Consider the following 21134-nt stretch of genomic DNA (forward strand, 5'->3'; position numbering starts at 1 on the left):
ATTCTACTTCATAGAATTATTGTGAGGACTAGCGATAGTGAATGTAAAATATGTAACAGTGTTTGGATATAATTAAACTCAATAAATATAGAGTTCTCTCAGGTACCTATTTTCCCTTTTGGGAGATCCAGGTGTGGTGAAGAAGAGTGAGTTTTCCACCAGCTCTGCGTCAAGTGGCTGGCCCATTCCAATATGATTTACATCCTTATGCAAGCACCACCCACACCCGGAGCAGTGTTTCCATCCTGGCTGGGAACCTAGGGCCTCATCAAGGGTTTGCAGCCTTGTCTTTTTTCTACTTTTTGAAGGGAAAGAATTTCTTTTAGTGAGTACAGTTCCACTCACTGGATATGAGCTTGATGGACAATGCATTTAGGCCTTGCAGAGACGCTGCTGTCTTTTGTAGAGATGGGGGTGATGTATTCAAAACAAACAGCTGTTACCTCTCCTGTTTCTAATAGTCGTGGATAATACATGTAGGCGTCATTAGACAAAGGTGAGCCAGCAGGACTGACAATGAAAGGGTAGGTCAGAGCAGAATTAAGAAGCTGACCCTGGAATCTGAAACTCGATGCTGATCCTCTGTGCGTGTGTTGTTGTTGCAGTGCCTCATGGCATGGGAGTCGATCATTCCACTACTGCAGGAGAAACAAGAGGCCAAGTAAGCTCCCTCGTGGGACAGACTCTTCTGCCTACGCGGGGCATGGCGCACACACCGGAATGTCCCTGCGGTGCCAGAGAGGCGACACTGGGAAAACAACCACGGAAACATCTCCCCTTTGTGTATTTCTTTCCCTTACACCCCTCCCTGTGTCTGATAGTTGGTTTCAATTAGTATTTATTCCTTGGTGGAGTCTGTAAGGCTATGATCATCTCCCACAGAGGAAGCGTACCTCCGTGTTGTGAAGGAACCTCCTAAAGTAACACTACGGACATTTGAAACTGAGGGACAAGACAGCCCTCGGCTGACGTTTTGACATCTCATTATGGTTTCCTGTTTGGGGACAGCAGAGTTGCCTGTTGTGGACGAGAACCCATGTCCTGCTTTTCAAGGACGTGAGGAAGGCACGCATAGAAGGCAGCTGTCGCTTTCCTTGGATACGTGGCAGCTCTGGAATTGACCTCCGTGGGCATTGACTTGTCTCAGCCTAGAAGGAGGTGGTGGCACCTCCGTGGAAAGTCCCTCATGCACAGTGGCCTGCAGCTGTGAGTGTAGCCTGCTGCCTGCTTGTGATGAGTGACACCTGTTTTATGGTTTCCAGTTGGTGCAGGACCATTTAAATCAGCGTCTATATGCATCCATGCTAGAGTGAGCAAGCCAGCGTTCTTGTCCTTATGCGATGCCCCGGGAAGCTGAGGGAGCAGTGCTCCCCGAACTTGTTTCTGACACTAGAATGCAGTAGATTTGAAACTGTTTTTGTGTAAAATGAAAAAAGGTGCATTTTTCTCGGTGAGTTTTTCAATGTTTTTCTTTCGCTTGTTCAGTGTCATCCGAGTAGAGATTAGGCCTGTTCGGAAATATCTATTGTCTTGAAGTCAGGGTAGCTCCCCAGTTGTTGAGGTCCGTGGGCACACACCAAGCTCCACCTGCCACATCTGCTTTGTGCAATTTGCCTTTACCTCACCAAAAAGTCCTAGTTTCATGTTTCCTACTGTGTCCACTGAATGTTTGGGCAACCTTTTGGTGAGAAGCTGGTATGTTGTTAGGACACAGTTGAGATTTTGTAAACTCAATGTGAATGTTCTACATGAAGTGCTTTAACCTTCAATAATTCCTGGTCGGGAAGCAAAGTCAGAATCTGGACGGGCCTCGAAGAGGACAAGCGCACCAGCGAACTCTCCGCTTCTAGTTGAGTTCAAGTCTCCTCAATTTGCAGCCCAGCCCCTGGGTTCTGCTGGCCGCATCTAAAGTCTTCATTTCAAACTATTACCAGGTTTCCTTTTCACATCAACACAAAACTAACAGACACAAGGATCTATCTTCTAACTCATTTTTTTTCCCCTTCCTGAAATGAAGCTACATAGGTCATGTTTGCATTCCTTCATCTGTGGCTCATTCCTATAAAATTATAAATCTGAGCCTCAAAGAAACGGTAGTATTTTTTTTAATGAAACAGCTGTGTTGAGACGCTGCTGCATATGTAAGTTAACCTGCAAATACCGATCAACCTGCAGCATGTCGAAGTCACTTCATTCCCTTTCTAACCGCAGGGTTGACCTTGCCTCAGCCACAGCTGTGATGCTGTTGGGGCAGCCGTTGGACGGCACAGAACAGTTTGGTTCTGTTTCATCGTGTTTGAAAAAGTCACAGTTTAAATTATAATTTTTATAGCAATTGGTACTTGCCTGCACTGTCAGACCTCATTCGTGCCATTTTAAAATCCTTTGATGTGAATTTTCAGTTTGGTACAATTAGAAATGTTCATTGAAGCAGAAGGGTAAGAACAGTCCACCTACCCTGAGTGGTGACTCAGTGTTTCATTCTACCTCTAAACCATGATGTTGGTGTGGGTACGGATGTCCAGGTCCAACCTGACGGCCTGCTGATAGAATCGGGGTGTGTATCGGCAACTTTCTTTTGATATTTGGCAGAAGACACTAAACTGACCAGGCAGCGAATGCTCACCTTTGGGAATGTGTAAAGCCTTGCCTTCTGGAATGTGTGCTTTAAAAATGTTGTCCAGTGTAACAAATACTTGGAAAGAACTGTGGAAAGAGTTACGGGAAGACTAGAATCTAGTCTGCTGCTAGTTGCCAAAGCCCAGGGACATTCCTGTGTAAGGGTTAGTTGGGAAAGAAGGCAGCCCTTCAAACAAGTCATTTGGTTCCTCGCTGGGACATATGGGGAAGGGAGTGGGTACACAGTCATACCCTTACAGTATTGGAGGCAGACGACTGGCTCTGAAGGGATTCAGGCATCTTGGGATTTTGTCTTTCTCTATTTGTTTGGTCCCCAAGTGATGTTCCTGTGCTTTAAGACAGGAGAAAGGGCTAGAACAAGGCCAACTGTCCTCCAGCATGCCGTTAATAGCAGAGCTGGGAAAACCAGTGTATGTTAGACTTCCTTGGAGAAATGGCCTTTCCAGAGAAGGGACCCTTGTCCCTTACTTCAGGCTAGCATGTGGTGAGGTGACAATAGGCAGTAAAGGAGGCTCTCCAGTCCTTCCTACCCCCATGGCTCCCTCGGGCCCCTGAGGGTCAGCAGCCCCAAGCATTCGCCTCTTCATGTCCCTCAGCACAGAGGTGATTCCCTATGAGAAGTGTAACTCGGAGACTTCTGTGCCAAAGACTGCCTTGTAGAGGCTTCGTCAGCCCATCCTTCTTGGCTCCACAAAGTCCTGGTGCTGAGACCACCGACTCCTCTCGTGTTTATTTTCCGGGAGATTTTTGCTTGAGGACGCACCTTACCTCAGGCAGACAGACATGGGCAGGTTTTGGGGCTTGAGCACATGGCAGTGGAATGGAAAGTCATCCCTGTCAACTGCCTTTGGGCCTGGATAGTGACAGGTTTCCTTCACCCAGGTTAAAAATCCAGGCTAAGGCAGAAGAGAGAATTCCCAGAAACTGAGCGAGTTTAGAGATGTAAATGAGTTGAAGAGAGCAGCTGTGATCTGTGGCAGGTATGGACACTGCTCTTCCTTATCATGTGCTGGATCTACAGGAAGATTCTAGGCTACTCTGCTCAAAGCAGGGAACCGCTGCTCCTAATCGATGAGGGAACGTCTTACACAGCCAGGTTTAGGGTTGGGTTTTGTCCTTTAATAAGACTTAATAACGATTCCTAGTGAACTCTGCTAAGTGCGATTATGGAGGTGATTGGCTCGTATTTCACTGTGCTGCTCATTGAACAAACCAACACAACTCTAGGAATCGCGGTGAATGTATCATAAGTTGGTCTTCATGCCAAAATTTCAGCTGCACCCAGGGTGCATTCTATGTGTTGTTGAATTGAATGTGCTTTCTCAGTTGCCATCTACATGAGGAAATTAAGAGCACACTTGCTGCACATTTCTTGTGAGTTTGCCTTTTGTGATGGAACAAGGGAAGTTCTGCTTTAGAGGAGGGCATAATGGCCGTGTGGCAGTCTGCAAGTGGTGTTTGTCTCTTGGGATGGTGTCAGACCAAGAAACACCCAGAATTTGTGTGACTTGTTCCTGCCCTTGATAGCATTGAAATCTCAGGCACCAGGCTCTGTTTTGACGCCATTCATTGGCTTGCAGTATAGTCCTTCTCTGTACTATCCTGAGAGAAGGGAGAGCAAGGTCTAGAGCGGCCTCCTAGGTCCGTGTTAGCCTCATCTGTTTGGGTCTTGGGATGGGTTAGCACTGGGCTCTACCTTGGCTGCCCTAAAGGGTGTTTCTGCTCTGAAGATGGGCTGCCTGTGGTCATGGCAGGGCGCACCAATCCTGGACCCTGCCTTCCCAGACGCCTACTCTCAAGGCCTGTGGAAACTGGGTAATCTGATTATAGGGCTGAGGTAACACTGCTTTGGCCACCCCCATTTACAAAATTATGTTGGGAATTTGGGTTTGCCTTCTCACTTTCAAAAGTCCTCAAGATGGCAACAGATTGGACATCCTCTCTCACTTCTTAGTCTCTCTTCAGATGGCAGGTGGCATTTATCAGTAAATTAGAGGAAAATGTCATGCCCTGGGCCAGACTTACGGATTGAGCTGGGCGTGTTGGAGTTGTTCTCCTCTTCCTTGTCGTTTAAGTCAGTGAATAAACCAGAAACCGTTTTTCATCAACCCACCCAATAGGTGGTTGGCTTTTTGTTTGAAGGATATCGAGTCTCTCCGTAGTTGCACAGATCAGAGCATGCGCAGGACTATCTGCATTATAAAGGTTGGGGGGCAGGGGGCTTTGTTATAGGGAGTTTGACTGTTCTTAATCATATGTGTTTGAAATGCTTTCTGGGTATGGCTGTCTAACTCCATCTATGTGGCAGAAAAATGTATTATCCTGATAATTTTTACTACTACAGATAGCCTGTAAATAAGTGCTTTGAAAAAATAACTGTAACAAACCAATAAGATATTTGTCTCATATATAAACATTCTGTGTATTTAGCACTTGAAAATCAACAAATCCAGACTTTCAAAAATGCCACAGACTGTTAAAGAGGCCTAACTCAACTTTTTGAGAATCTGTCAACACCTATTAATATGCCTTATTCTTCAACTAGTGTTTTTCAGATTCTGGACAGAAAGCGTTTTTAGTAATGTAGCCAGTTGTTCAGCTTCAAGACCAGAGGTCTAACATAGCCAGTCCTTAGTCCTCTCAAAGAAAACAAAGAAGAAAGTGAGGTTCGTAATAAGGGCTGCCTTTTGGGAGGAGAAAGCTAAGTATTGCTATTGCCAAATGATATTTTTGATAATGTAAGGAAACACAGGGACCACAAAACCTTTTTTTATTTTAAAGTGTTTTAGTGCCTTTTGGCACACTTTTGATTGTAGAGGATATATGGTATGAGCACTGACAAATCACATAGCTACAAAGAACTCTAGAGATTATGACAATATTAAAGGTTTACTCTGATTCTGCAGAACAGCTTTTGAAAAAATACTGTGGGGGCCTCAGAGCAGCGTATTTCACATAGAAATTCTCCACAGGTTGAAATACCAAAAACATAAAACATACTGTGTTGACTCACATAATTTAGTCCACATTAACAGAGCTTGTCCTATTAAAGCCAGTGATTGGGTATGGCACGTGCGCCTCTCCCGGTAGCGCCACCCTCACCAGGTGATTCCAGGCTCCCTGTAAGCCAGGTCAGAGCAGGGAGCACCTGTTGACACCCCATATGACGGGCTGGTTCACAGTCAAGACCAACCCTCCAGTCACAAATGATACTGGAAGGAAGGAAGGGGGATTGCTTTGTCCTCGGTGTGGAAATGGGGAGAGGAAAGTAGATTGTAAACAAAAATGTGCATCAGTATGATAAAACGATTCCTGGGTCAGCTGGGCTTTCATCGAATTACAAACCGGCAGCTCTTAGCAGTCAGCATTGTTCGCCTGGACACCCCTGAGGTTTTGGTCCAGTCCAGTAGACACCCTGTCCCTTGTACTTCTGTGTGCCTCTTCCCTTGATGTCTGTGAGTCGGGAATGCCTTGAGAGATGATGTACATCTGATAGATTCCCATGAACTAAACTGCCAGCAAACTTTCTAACTTGTATTTTAACTGTTGAAAAAGAGAGAAAAACTTTTGCCTAGGTCATGTCCAAATGATGGACTGTATTTCTTGTTTTTAGAAATCATCCTTTACATTTAAAATTTTAAAAGAAAAAACCCTGCTGAGGTATTGATAAAGTCCTCTGTGTAAATACGTTCTCTTCTCTCCATGCTGCCATTACGCCAAATCAAAAGCTGTGAAAAAAAAAATGCGCTCGAGAATGTGTGTAGAGGATAAAGTGATTTATTTACAGATTCAAGTCATTGTTTCATGAAGCCGCCAAACTTTAAAAAGAATGTCACCTATGTTTTCCTTGTTGTGGAACCCAGAGATTGTAAAAAGCAAAAAAAAAGTTTTTGTTGCGTTTTTGATGCTGGCACAAGGTTTTTGTCCACTTTTTTCCTTATATCTGTGTATAAAAAATTCTGTCTATTGTTTACTATGGGGTTAGTATTACATTTTGAGGTAAACAAAAGAATTTGTATTGCTTGATAAACTATTAGCTTGTGAATTTAAAAAGGTTTCTTTACCTCAATTAACTTAAAGTAATGGACCAATAAACCTATAAAAGATGCTCTCTTTACCTTGACTCGTTCTCATTTGTACCGATTTATAGGACAGGAAAACATACGTGCCTCCTATTTTGTTTTCTTATTTTTCCTAAAGAAGTATCAGTTTGCCTGCGAGAATCAGGATAATACAGAGCAACAGGAAAAAAAAATGTAATTGAACTATTTTTATTCTTCTTCACTTCTTTATAGGCTTATCCTCAATTTACCTTCCTCTGTGTCTTACAAGTTGGCACCAATCCGGGGAGATGAAGAAACTACCTAGTGTTTATACGTAACCATATATGTGACCGTGATTGGCGGGCAGGCTGGCGGCCAGCCCAGGTAATTACATGAAGGATTTCTTCCCACTCCATCCCGGAGCAAAGCACAACATCATATTCTGAGTCAGGGCCAGTCATTTCCTGATTTTTTTTTCCGACTGCTATGATGTTTTAAAAAAAATCTGTGAAGAAAGAAGCAATGTCTGTGGTTCATTAGAGTGTTAGTGTTGCAAATTAGAGACCAGAATGCTCGGTTAGGTTTACCTAATGATGGCAATGGACTGGCAATGGACTTAAACTGGTACTGAACTTGGCTTACTGATAGTAGACATCATTAATATAAGACTGCAGTCCTACAAAATGAGGCAGCAAGGTGGGATAAGAGAGAAAGATTTGGGATCAAATCTTAGCTTTTCTGCTCACTAGCTATATGGCTTTAGGCAAGTCACATCTCTCTGAAGTTCAGTATTATGATCTTTGAAATGAAAACATGCCTTCCCTGAAAGGTTGCCCATAGGACTAGCAATAACGTATACAAAGCACCTAAGTGTCTGCTGGGCGCTCATCACGTTATAGCCTTTATGGGAAGACCCTTCCTATTACTAGTTTAAATATGGCCAACTTAAATATTAAGGATATTCCCATAACAATCCTTCCTGAATGCTTTGCAGGTGAAAATTAAAAAGCGGATATACCTATTTTAACTGTTTTAAGAAGATGATGGAGATAGTATGCTGGAAGATTGTGGTCAGACTGAAGGCCTGTGGAATAAATGGGAAGAGATCGCAAAAGATGTGGCAAGAAGTGACAGAAAGGGATATGGATTTAAGAGATTTCTGAGGTGAAGGGAAGGGGTCAGAGAAGATTTGGAGATTTCCAGCCTGGGAGCTGGGAGGTGATGCCATTAAGTGAAATATGAAATCAATCAGGAGAAAAATATAAAAGATGGAGTAGGCTTAGATGGTGACTGGGAGAAGAATAATTTGGTTTGGATTTATGTTTGAGGAAATCCAGGTGAAGATGTCGACTAGGTTGTTGGAAAGAGAGTTCTGGAGTCCATGGGAGTAAACTAGATTACTTGGGAAGAAAACCAAGGGCAGGGCTTTCGGGGCCTCTAGAATTAAGGATGCAGGAAGAGGAGGAGGGGGACTCAGGCCAAGTTCTTCAGGAGAAAAAGTCTGACCCATTAGAACAGTGGTTCTTAAGCTTGAAGGCTTGTGAAAACACCAACTGTTGGGCCCCATGCCTAGAGTTTGATTTGAGTGGGGCCCAAGAATTTCATTTTCTAACAGGTTCCCAGGGGTTGCTGATGCTGCTGGTCCAGGAACCGCACTTTGAGAACCACTGGGTTAGAACATTTGTTAGAAGAAATAGTGACCTGGGGAAAGAAGATTTGAAACTGCTACCCTGGTGACAGGGGGAGTTGAAAAGGAGCCAATATTAGGACTTTGAAAGCCCAACTTAGGTTAAAATCCACAAGGTGGGGCTGGCCCCGTGGCTTAGCGGTTAGGTGCGCGCGCTCCGCTGCTGGCGGCCCGGGTTTGGATCCTGGGCGTGCACCGACGCACCGCTTCTCCGGCCATGCTGAGGCCGTGTCCCACATACAGCAACTAGAAGGATGTGCAACTATGACATACAACTATCTACTGGGGCTTTGGGGAGAAAAAGGAGGAGGATTGGCAATAGATGTTAGCTCAGAGCCAGTCTTCCTCAGCAAAAAGAGGAGGATTGGCATGGATGTTAGCTCAGGGCTGATCTTCCTCACCAAAAAAAAAAAAAGAAAACTTGAATTAAAAAAAAAAAATCCACAAGGTCAATGGCAGGGTCAATGTGAACAAATAAGGAAATTTTTCTAGATGTTGAGAGCAAGCTTTTCAGGAGCAGGAATGGAGAAGCCAGCGATTAGATTCATTCAGGTTGGGAGACTGGTCGGGCTGAGGTGCGAGGCAAGGAGTCAAGAGGAAGGAGCATATTGGTGCCAGTTTAGCGATGTGGAGCATGGCCTCGAACTCGTCTTCCTCATCCCGCCTTCTCTGCTCATATTGCGTGTCTCAGTGAGGGCCTCTACCTTCTTCCTAGTTGCCTGAACCCCAAGTCTGAGTCATTCTTGCGTCCATCTACCTTACCCTTTACAGTCCATCCGTCACCAACTCCTGTTGACCTCTAGCTTCCAAATATTTCTCCAAGTCCATCTACTTTCCTCCATCCTCATATCTTCTTACACAGTGTCATTCCACCATCATCCTTCACCTGGATTACTGCAAGGATCTCTCAGGTTGTCTCCTTTCTACAAGTCTTGCTCACTCCTTCCTCCACCAATTCATTCTCAGTGCTGTTAGAGTGCTCTTTCTAAGATACAAATGGAAGCATTCTGTGTTCCTGCATGAAAGCTTTCAACAGCTATCCCCGTTACTCTAAAGAGAAACTTGTCTTCAAAAGGCTCTATTTTATGTTGTTCCTCCTTACCGCTCTGGTCTCGTCTCTCGATTTTCTTCCATTATACCTCTCCCTCCCTCCCTCTTTGCTCCCCTCACATTGAATTCCTATGTCTTGGGATATTTTCACCTTCAGGCCTTCCAGCATGTTGTTCCTTCTGCCTGGAATGTCCCTTAACTTCCAGCCTTGGTAACTCCTTATCCTTCCAGTCTTATCATATGCCACTTCTTCTGAGAAGCCCTCCCTGCTCTCCTAAATATGGATTATGTGCTCCCTTATGTTAGTATTATAGGATACATCATTGCCTGCTGTTTGCCTGCTGTTCTGTCTGCTCAACCCACTAGACAACACACTCAGGGCAGGACCAGGGCATGTTCTCGCTGTATCTCAGCACCTAGCATGGTGCTGGGGCCTTAGTAGATGTGCCATAAAATTTTGTTCATTCGCCACAGGATCAGAGAGAGAAACTCTCTGAGCCCAAATGCTCTGAGATTTAAAGGCCTTCTCTAGCTTTAAGTTTTACCCCAGTATAAGAATGCCATGTCTGTAGTTATGGAGCGAATCTGACCTGGGAAAGAATGATTCACACACATACTACGAATGTTGATTTATTTAGGAGGTGATTCTGCTTTTATACATGTAAGTAAAATAGGCTATAAAAATAAGTACCTCAAAATAAAATGGCTCTTCACATATCTCCTCTTCCCTCTTCGCTCACACCATTCACTTTGGGAAGTATTATTGACTGAAAGTATTCAATTTAATATTCCACTAAAGAAAAGGTTTTGATATTTGCTCTTTAAAAACAACAGTAACAATGACAACAAAACTACCCTGAAGCCAAGAGCGTGAGCTCCAAATCTCTCCTGAGTGTTCACAGCTCACAAGGCCTCAGGGAAGAAAGGTAACTTTTTTCCAAGGTTTTATTTTAATTTAAAAAGTCTTGACTGATGTTCACAGTTGGCAGTTCTTACAAAACATCCCTTCCTCATTCCCCTCAGGCTGTGGAAAATGTGTGCCTTGGTTTGAGTTCTCACAGGGGACTCCTAGCACAGCACCCAGGTGACTAGTCAGCCATACCTTGGAGCCCTGAGACAGTGCCTGGAAGGAAAGGGCTGCTGTCTGAAGCCCTTTATAGCATCCGGTATGGCAGTGTATAACCCTTGACAGTTCATACTCCATTGCCCACAGAACCTAACTTCTGCCTAACAGGGATGTCTGAAAGCTGAGAAAGTTCTTCCATCACCAAGAAAGTGCTTTTCTCTACCCACCAGGGACCCCTGAGCCAGAGCGGGTCATTCTGAGGCTGACTCGGGCTGGAACTTGGGTTTCTTGGGCAGTGGGCTGGGCTGTCTTGGTCACCAGTTGCTGGTCCCGGTCATTGCTGGGGTTTTCAGCTCCCGCAAGTCAGCACCTTCATGTCTCTGTGATGTCTCCATATTGCAACTGCGAGGCTTGTTTATAGGCCACGATGCTGTAAGAATTCACAATAGAGAATTACAAGAGAACAGCTGGAATGGGGCAGAGCGTATGCCTTTTCCTCCCCATTGGTGGTGAGGAGGTCTCTAGCCACTCTTTATCACTGGTACACTGAGAGGCTCTATCCACTATGGCATCAGAATGCGTACTGAGTGGAGAGAGATGGCCCAAGGGAACTTCTCTCACTCCAGGCTCATTCTAGACCATAAGATCTCCAGCCCTTTGCATCTACATTTTCCTTTTCCATCTCACTTTGGTCTGATGATGAACTCCCACATTTGTCTCAAGATCAAGATTCACTAATCCCAAGCAGAATTAGCTGGCTCATCTTCTGCCTTCCCATAGCCCCTTTATCTCTTCCATAAATCATCATTACATTGTTTTAAAATATTTGCAGATAAGTGGATGCATAGGAATTAGGAGCTCTGAGTTGAAGTCTTGGATCTGTGCGACCTTTGGCATATCCTTCAACCTCTGGGGCCCTCGATTTTCTCACGTTTGAGCTCCTGAACCTCAGGTTCTAAGCTAGAGCACAGCTCCTCCTGATTGATGTACAGCACCTAGAGCTGCTAGATGGGGTGTGAGTTTAAATCCAAACCTTCTAAGGGAAAGCTTTGTGGAAACTTCCAAACGTTGATTTCCCACCTTCCATGAGCCCCAGGGCTCTACAGCGAGGAGCACTTACTGTGCTTAAAACAAAACTCATTATTTTACAAAGCTGGCAACAGGAGAGCCAAGACTTGGAGGCAGCCAGCCAGGACCCGTGAACTCTGGGATGCCCTGACTCCAGAGCTGACCCCCTCTGTGGACCACCACAGCACAGCCACATGGTGATGGCCAGCCCCTGACTTCACAATAAGCCAAGAGGCAACTCTGGAATGTGGATGGTCAGCAGTGCTGGCTAGCAGGTGCCACACCCTTCTGACAGATCATTCATTCATTAAACAAAAGCTTTTTGAGTACTTCTTACATGCTAGGCTCTCTGCTGGATGCGGAAGATACATGGTGAGCCAAACAGTCATGGTTCCTGCCCTCAGGGAGACTACAGTCTAGTGGGCAAGCATATGAAACAGATAATCACTAAATAATCATCAACTGTCATGCTTTGAAGGCAAAGTAGAGGAAGCTTTGGGAGCATATAATAGAAGGATTTAATTTAGATTGAGATGGATTTAATTTTCTCCTTTTTGAGAAATGGTGTTTAAGTTAAGACCACAGCTAGTCAGGTTAAGAAAGAGGTGTGGGTGAGGAATGAGGAAAAGGATGAGGGGAGGCTACTGGGGCTGAAGCAGAGTGGGGGAGAGTGCTTAGTGGCAGGAATAGGAGCAAGAGAGGTTGGCAAGGCCAGATTATGCAGGACCTTGTCGTCCATGGTAAGACATTTGGGTTTTATTCTAAGGGCACTGAAAGCCAAGTGTAGAGCTTTGAGCAGGCGATGACATGATCTGATTTATACTTTAAGGAAATTGCTCTGGCCACCTGGGGGAGAGAGGATGGGAGGGGAACAAGAGCAGAGGAGGGGAGAATGGTTCAGAGGCTAATTCAGTCACCCAGCGGCTTTGGACTAGAGGTGGTAGCAGTAGCAATAAAAAGAAAAGGATGAATTTGAGACATTTTGGAGGTAGAATCAATGAAGCCTGATGGATTGGAGGTGTGGGGAGATGAAGAAGAGGGAGAACACTGGTGACTCTCAGATTTCCATCCTGGGTGAGCAGCGGTGCCATTTAATGAGATGGGAAAGACTGGAGTGGGGGAGCAGATTTAGGAGGGCATCAAGAACCCAATTTTGGAAATTTAAATGGTAATTTGACGTTTTGAAAGTGCTTTCAATTGTTTAGAGAGAGAGTATGAAGTAAGAAGACAATTCAGAGCAGAGCCCCAAAGAATTCTTCCATTTGGATGTTTGTAGAGAAGCGATCAGAGAGGTAGGAGAAAAACCAGAAGAGTGAGGTGTTAAGACAGCCAAGTGACAGTGACAAGTTCCGCCGAGGGAAAGAGTGATCCACAGTGTTGGGGGCCGCTGAGAAATCATGTGGGATAAGGGTTACATTGAATCCACTGGATTCAGCTTCAAAGAAGTCATTAGTGGCCTCAGTGAGGGCGGCTCTGGTGGAGTTGAGGACGGACATCAGACTGTAGTGGGCTGAAGAGGGAATGGGAGGTGAGGATGTGAGAAAGCATGTGCAGACCAGCCTTTGGAGAAGTTGGCTATAAAGGGGAGGTTGAGGAGAGAGAGGGTGATAGATCACGTGTCCGTTCTGGTAGGAAGAATTCAGGCGAGACAGTAGCTAACCAGTGCAGTGACCTCTAGACCTCTAGTCTAAGGAGATGGGCAAAGTGGCACCCGGATACCCAGTGACTTTGCTAAGAAGCAATGTCATGCAGTGGAAAGAGAGACTGCCTGTCTCTGCCACTCATCAGCTATGTAATCTTTGGCAAATTACATAGTACCTTTGACTCTCTGTTTCCTGATGGGCAAAATGGGGATAATGATAATTACCTCAGAGGATTGTTTGGGAAGATTAAATTAGTTAAAACATAAAAAATATTTTAAGTAGTGCCTGGCACATCGTAAGGGCTGTTTAAGTGTTGGCTATTATTATCATAAAAAAAGGGTCGGGGGGAGGAGAAGAATAGGATGGCTACAAATGAATGTAGGTTTGTAGATTTACTTGGGAGAAGTTGAGGCCAATCTTCTGTGATGGCTTCTATTTTCTGTATGAGGCATGAGGCAGCAGCTGAGCGCTGTTGGGTGGTGAGTGGGTTGCAGATGGGCAGAGCCAGACAGTTATGTCCTCAGCATCTCCCAATTGCTCGTAAAGAGCAAGCAGGAGAGGCCACGTTCTCACAGTAGCATGAAATTTGCTCACTTTGGTACCAGGAAGGGCCGGGGCCACAGTCCCTTATTGCAAACAGGCTGTTGGTAGCTCTGGTCCAGGGACCTCTCCTCCCATCCTCCCAGCCTTCTGCCCTCCGTGGCCTCCTCTGCTGCCTCCTCCTCTGACATGCCTTCCTGGGTTTTTATGTTGCTGGGATGTAGCTTTCCTTTGTGTGGTTAGAAAGCTCTCCTGGTCTTTCCTGTTGCTCTCACTTAATGATTGATGGTACAGCCTTGGCCTCTTCTAGCTGCAAGAATATTTCAGAATCTCATTTATTTAGTGACTTCTGGAAGGGAAAGGTAATGCAAATACTCTCTTTATACCAGAGTTCTCAATCTTGGTTGCATGTTCGAACAACCTGGAGAGCTTTTAAAAACTCCTGTGTCCAGGCTGCACCCCAGACCAATTGAGTCAGATTCTCTGAGGGTAGGATTCAGACATCAGTAATTTTTAAATCTCTCCAGGTTATTCCAACGTACAGTGAATAAGGCTTTTTTTGCACAAGTGTCTCTTTACTGTTAAATGTCTGCAACAGAGGGAAAGAATTAGCAATTACTTAAGGGCCTCATTCACATAAGCACTCAATGACTTAGTTGATGGGTTCAAGATTCTGTCCCTGCTTCTGTGATGTAAGATCATGAAGACCCTGCATGGCTTAAATAAGATTCATGCACGGAATGTATGACTGGGTCTGTGTGCATGTTAAACAGTGCATTGGGGTGAGATGTCAAGGGCAGCACACCTCCTTCCTGGGCCCTAACGTCTCTTAACGAAAGCAAAGCATCCTACTTAGTACACATGAAGCAATGAAACTGTAGAGAGGAACCAGTTATTGTATTTTCTCATTGCTTTCATTTGTCTGTTTGTATCTCTAGCTGTGTCACACATTAACTAGTCAGACATGTTTTCTTTAGTTGTTTTTTGGTTTTTGTTTATTTGTCTAGGTTAAAGAGAATATTTCAACCAATTGCCAACCAAATAGGACTGGATAACTTCCAAGTGGCACAGATTGTAATCCATTACTCACTTGGACAAAGAGCTGGGATTCCTGAGAAGTCTGCATTGCGTGCTAGGTCCCGCTAAGCCCAACTCATTCAGTCAAGACTCACATGGAGACAGGGGCATGTGAAAAGAGCTAAGAGCTGGGCAGTTTGAGGACAGATCTGGCTCAGTCCCACACCTTGAGAAAATGAGAACTGGGCCAAGAGAGCACTAGTAATCATGCCCACTGCTTGCACAAATTCTCTCAGCTGTTTGATCTTCTTATCTTATTTTTCTCAACTATGAAACAAAGCAAAGAGCCTTCATGATTGATGGCTCCTGTCTCAGGACGCTCAACCTTCTATGCAGGCAAGGACCTATATTATGATGTGATGTGAGAATTCAAAAGAGGGCCTCACCACCATCCACTTCCCACTTCTTCCAACCTACCTTCAATTGTTTTCTACTCTGCTGCCTACAATACCACCATTACTGAAATGCAGAGCTCTCATGTGCTCCTAGGCAGGTCCCTTTAAAATGCAAATCTATATCAAATCCATTGTACTTTATTGTGGATATGTTTATTGTATTCCTTTCTCCTCTGGTGGGATTGATATAAGCATGAGAGAACCTCACTTAAGGGGAAGGGGGTAAAAGGGCCTAAACAGTCCAAAGCTGTGCTGTCTAGTATGGTAGCCACTAGTTACATTGGCTACTGAACACTTGACATGTGTTCAAATTAAGTCCAAATTGAGATGTGCTGTCAGCATAAAATACATACCAGATTTCAAAGACTTAGTTAAAAAAAAAATCTCATTGATTAATTTTGTAAATTTATTACATGTTAAAATGATATTTTGGATATATTGGGTCAAATCAAATATGTTCTTAATTTCACCTGTTACTTTTTTTTTTTGTGAGGAAGATCAGCCCTAAGCTAACATCCATGCCAATCCTCCTCCCTTTTTTCCCTTTTTCTCCCCGAAGCCCCAGTAGATAGTTGTATGTCATAGTTGCACATCCTTCTAGTTGCTGTATGTGGGACGCAGCCTCAGCATGGCCGGACAAGTGGTGCGCCGGTGCGCCCGGGATCCGAACCCCGGGCCGCCAGTAGCAGAGCGCACGCACTTAACCACTAAGCCACGGGGCTGGCCCCTCACCTGTTACTTTGATCATTTTTAAATGTGGCTACTAGAATATTTAAAATCACATATATAGCTTGCATTTGTGGCTCGCACCATATTTCCCTCGGACAGGGCTGGTCGAAGACCAGACTATTTTTATGTGGTCCATTTTGGTGATGACCTAGGCTAGTGCTCTAGCCATGGGACCGGAGTTCCTCTCCTTTGCTTCTCCAGCCTTCCTCCTGCCTGTTATTTCCCAGACTTGAGAGTTTTTGTTTTACAAATGAGACAACGCTCCCAGAGAGGTCAAGGGAATTGCCCAGGTCCTATGGGGAGCTACACAGTCCAATGGCCATGAGATTTCAGGGGCACTGAACACAGAGGCTGCCAGGTGCCAAGCCCTTGGAGGCATAGAGATGGAAGATTACTCAGCAGTGAGGCAGGATGACTCTGACCTAAAGGGAGCTAAACAAAAGAGGTCTGAGTAGTTCAAGAGGGTTTCTAACCCCAGCCTCTGATTACAGGAAGTATATGAGGTTCCCATAAATAAATTGTATTACAAAACCGCCAGAAGTGAGCCAGCAGTTTGGGGCCGTCTGTTCATTTCTCATCACTTTGGGGCACTCCCAAATTGCCAGATAATAATATGTTTGGGGGAACAGGAAGACTTTTTCTTTGTGAGAGAGACTACTCAGAACCCACTGCATAAATAAATAATACTTTATGATAATGGGCTAGAGATGGTCCAACAGTCCTCGACCTGTGCCCCGGGGCCCCAGCCCAAACAGCAGACACTACTCCCGTCTTACCCAATTGGGACCATGGCCAGGAAGGACAAAAAGGAGGAGAGAGCAAAGCAGGTGCCGACAAACTTGTCCATAGTGAGCTGATAGATCTTGTTGTACATCGTGGATGTCAGCACCCCGGTCAGAGTCAGCGACAGCTGCAGGATGACGAACACCTTTCCTGTGGAAGGGACAGAGGTTACCATGAAGATGTGTTGCTGTCCCTTCCATGTTCCCCGCTAGCTGTGTCTCTGGGGAGCTCTCGGGAGACCCCTCGCCCGTCCCAGGACTCCCTCTGTCTTCATGGCTCTTTTCATCAGACCTCCTGCCTCCATCCAGCTGGATCTTCCTGCAGCCTGTGGGTAGTCATGTTTTCCTTTGACTGTGGCTTTTCAGAGACTGACTTTCCGAGTCTTTCCCACCCTCCTGTTTTCACTTCCTCTGCCCTGGATGGACACCAGTGTGTTCCTAGTGTATTTGAGGCTGCTTCTGGAACTTCCTTGTGTGCCTTCTGCAAGTCTGAACCCTGTGCCTCAAGCTGAGCAGCTCTGGAACAGTCCAGACAGAGAACCTCAGAGAGATTCCTTGTACTCACCATAGGAGGAGCCCTTTATGAGTTTAGACATTGCTGATCTGATGGTTGTAATGGGGATGAGAGCGAACAGCATGATGGCTCGAGCTGGAAAGAAATCACACGAGAACACTCCTCACTGTAGCCCAGCCTTGGCCAAAGAGTAAATTAGAACAAAGCAAAAGCCTCACTTAGAATCCGCTCTCCCCACGACCCCTATGTTGCTTGCCCTGGAAGAAGTGGTTTCTCTGTTGGCAGACCAGCACCCTTCCTGGGGCAGGCTGACTCCCTGAGCTCTGATGGAGCCGTAGATGCTGCAGACCTATCTGCAAGGTGGCAAGGCACAGTTGACATGGTAATGGATGGTGAAGGGTGAAGGGTATCTTTATTGGCAGAGTTAAGTGGTTTCCAAGGAAGTGGAGTTGATGTCACAGAAGTGACTCAAGGCTCCTCTCTTTGTCTCCCAGGAGAGAGGTATCTGCCCTTGCCATTCGTGAACACCTCTAGGAGACAGTCCCAGGAGCTCTGGCAAACTGCATCCAGAAATCCACTAGCACAGCTGCCACACACCCCTCTTTCCCTCAAGCCCTATTCATTATCCAGATGTGGTGTGTGTGTGTAGAGAGAGACGTGGAGAGGTCATGGGAAGGGAAGCACAGCTTGTTTAACTGGGAGCTGGCCAAAGGTAATCTTGCCGTTTTGTTAGGGTTTTTCTAAGAGGTGTGACCTCAGCCAAGGGACAGCCTCTGGTAACTATCTAGAGTTGTTCTTTCTAATAGTTAGCCACTAGCCCTGTATGACTTTAGATTAATTAAATTTAAAGTATTTAAGTTAATTAAAATGAAATAAAATTTAAAATTCTGTTTTGTTGCACTAGCCACATTTCAAATGCTCAGTAGCCACACATGGCTAGTGGCTACTATATTGGACAGAACAGATACAGAACATTTCTATCATTGCAGCAAGTTGGACAGAACAGATACAGAACATTTTGATCATTGTAGAAAGTTCTATTGGAGCATTGGTCTAGAACTCTCTGCTTGTGGTTGTCTGACCTGTGTCCTCAGATGGAAACTTTCTTCAACCTCCTTCAAGGAATTTATGACATTGGCTGTGGAAGGGATTTATGGAGAATTTTTATCCATTTTTAAAAAGCTTGTGCTTAGCCCAAAATGATTTTAATTAAGGGACATTTTCAGCTGTACTTCTTTTCTTTTTTTTTTTGTGAGGAAGATCAGCCCTGAGCTAACATCTGATGCCATCCTCCTCTTTGTGCTGAGGAAGATTGGCCCTGGGCTAACATCTGTGCCCATCTTCCTCTACTTTATATGGGATGCCGCCACAACATGGCTTGACAAGTGGTGTGTCGGTGTGCGTCCGGGATCTGAACCTGCAAACCCTGGGCTGCCAAAGCAGAGCGCGAGCACTTAACCGCTGTGCCACTAGGCCAGCCCCTCAGCTGTATTTCTTAATGTTTTAGCCCTTTATAACCGAGGAGAAGAAAGCCAACCCCATCTCCTCCTCCAAGGCCATCCTGTAGCCTCCCCCATGGACTCCAGGCACCGCTGACGACCCCTCCCTTCACATCCTAGAGCCATGGACACCACTCTGGTAACATTTCAATGGCCAATACAGACAACACAATACACAATACAACACAGATAAACTCAGGTGCACATAATCTTGTCTCCCTTATACCTCCTAGGTAGCAGGTATAATCCCTGGTGCTGAGCTGGGACACCTAGACCACAGCATCCCTGGTATCAGCCCCATGATGCTAGGGGTAGTAGTGTCCTTATCCTGCCTCCCCAAGAATGCCAGACTCACCAATATAGAACATGTATGTCTCTTTCACAAAAGCCAAGAGGAGGGCTCCTGACCCAAAGGAGACCATCCCAATCATGATCATGGTGGTGTCCCGGAAGCAGCGGGAGAAGACCAGGACGCCCAGGAAGCTGGTGATGAAGATGGTGTACCCTGCAGCCATACCATAGCCCAGCTGCACTTGGTTCCAACTGAGAGGCTCCCTCAGCACAAAAAGGGGTATCACGTCCACTGTGCCCGTCACTGCCAGGTCATATAGAATGGCACCCACAAAGAGCAAGGCAATGATGGTTTTTGGGGGCTTTGCTTTCCCAGGAGATGGAGGGTGCTCCACCACACTCGGCTTGTCCAGCTCATCAGGGTCCAGGGTGCGGTATGTGCCAACCGTGCCAGACACAGTATCCACGGCAGGGGGTGCCTTGCTGTGCTTGGCCATGGACTCGGGGACCCTCAGGACCAAGAGGCTGTACAAAAGGGCACAAGCGGCACAGCTCACGCTGCAGGCTGTCAGCACCAGACCCTGCCTGGAGCCCCCAACCATCTGCTTGAAGAGATGTCCAGAGGCCATGCTCCCGCAGAATCCCGCCAAGCCCAGGATCAGGTCAATAAGGATGAGGCGCACGGAGCGGCGGCCCTCGGAGCAGCCGAGGGATCCCAGGGACATGACCCCCGACCAGAACGCCGAGAAGCCGCCGCACAGCCCGCTCAGCGCCGCCGCCCCGTACAGCACCTCCACGGGCCAGTCCAGCAGCAACTTGAGCAGCAGCCCCAGGCGGGAGAGCACGAAGCCCAGCAGGGACACGCAGATGGAGATCTTGCGGTGGTAGCGGTCGCTGAGCCAGCCCAGCCCGTAGGCCGTCAGCAGGGGCGTCAAGCCCACCACGAGGTTGTAGATGATGTAGAAATTGGAGATGGCCCTCTGCTGTTCGTCCTCCGGAGCCCCCCGGGGCGACGGGCTGGCGCTGTGATTGGAGGCGGCCCCGGCTCCGAACGACGCCTTCACCACGAGGAGCAGCCCCGCGTCGTAGAGGGAGGCGGCTACCTGGGTGGAGGCCACCACGGGCTCGACCCAGGTCCACACCTGGAGACGAGGCCAGGGGCACCTCCTCGGGCAGGTGGCCTCGGGGCTCATGTGGTCTCGCTGCTGGGGGGGGGGGGGTGGAGGGGCTTGTTCGCTGGCAGCTGCTCCGGAGGACCCGGGCTCGGTCCGAGAGCGCGAGTGTGCCGTGCGCCCTGGTGCGCGCAGGAGAGACACGAGCCGAGCCGGGCGCGGGGCGCGTGTGACGGCGGCCGAGTGACCGGCCGCGGCCACTCCTCCCCGGGACAGAAAAGGCGGCGCTCCGCCCCCGCCGGCTGAGCGGGGCTGGCGGCCGCCCAGGGAGTCCGGGCGCGGGGGAGCCGGTGAGGCTCGGCCCGGCCCCCACCCTCCGGCCGCCGCGTCACGCTTCCCCGGCGAGCGCGGCCGCTGACCGGGGCCTGATTTCCCCACAGCCAGGCGTGTCCGGACCTCCCTCAGGTCGCTGGGCACTGTCCCCTAGGGCTTGTCACGACATGGGCTGAGACCTCCCAAGCAGAGAGCAAAATTCTACTGTTCCAGGAAAGCAGGTTTGGGCAAGGGGTGGGGTGCCTAGGATTCTGCCTGGGATCGATGCTGGGATGTGAGGTTTTTTATTTGTTGCGTTTAAAAGCAACGGGGACCCATGTGCTGTAGGGAGCTGGGTAGCACAGACTTGGAGAGAAGTAAAAACTCAGGAGCACTAATATCTCTTTGAGATTCTGATTTCAATTCTTTTGGGTAAATACCCAGCAGTGAGATTACTGGATCTTATGGTAGTTCTGCTTTTAATTTTTTTGGAGACATCTCCGTACTGTTTCCAGAGAAGCTGCGCCGTTTTGCATTCCCACCAACGGTGCACAAGGGTTTCAATTTCTCACATCCTCACCAATACTTATCTTTTTTTTTTTTTTTTTAATAATAGCCATTCTGACAGGTGTGAGGTAATATCTTATTGTGGTTTTGATTTTCATTTCCCTGCTGATTGATAGTGA

At 46.7% G+C, this 21134-nt stretch overlaps 2 protein-coding genes across 2 annotated transcripts in view; one reads left to right on the forward strand and one right to left on the reverse strand.

Moving 5' to 3' along the window:
- The window catches only part of SNX30 (sorting nexin family member 30), a 117305-nt gene extending 110284 nt beyond the window's left edge, over positions 1 to 7021 (forward strand). Inside the window, exon 9 of the mRNA XM_058523798.1 lies at positions 606 to 7021. Coding sequence (XP_058379781.1) covers positions 606 to 665 — 60 coding nt within the window. The 3' untranslated portion in view covers positions 666 to 7021. The remainder of the gene's footprint in view (positions 1 to 605) is intronic.
- Positions 7022 to 9970: 2949 nt separating this feature from the next.
- SLC46A2 (solute carrier family 46 member 2) lies at positions 9971 to 20349 on the reverse strand. Its single transcript, XM_058523800.1, has 4 exons — positions 19089 to 20349; positions 17286 to 17369; positions 16715 to 16871; positions 9971 to 10916 (listed from the first exon to the last, which is right to left on the reverse strand). The coding sequence occupies exons 1-4, from the start codon at positions 20215 to 20217 to the stop codon at positions 10859 to 10861; spliced, it is 1428 nt and encodes a 475-aa protein (XP_058379783.1). The 5' UTR covers positions 20218 to 20349; the 3' UTR covers positions 9971 to 10858.
- Positions 20350 to 21134: the final 785 nt, after the last annotated feature.

This window comes from Diceros bicornis, chromosome 28 (genome assembly GCF_020826845.1).
Source record: "Diceros bicornis minor isolate mBicDic1 chromosome 28, mDicBic1.mat.cur, whole genome shotgun sequence".
Lineage (NCBI taxonomy): Eukaryota > Metazoa > Chordata > Mammalia > Perissodactyla > Rhinocerotidae > Diceros > Diceros bicornis.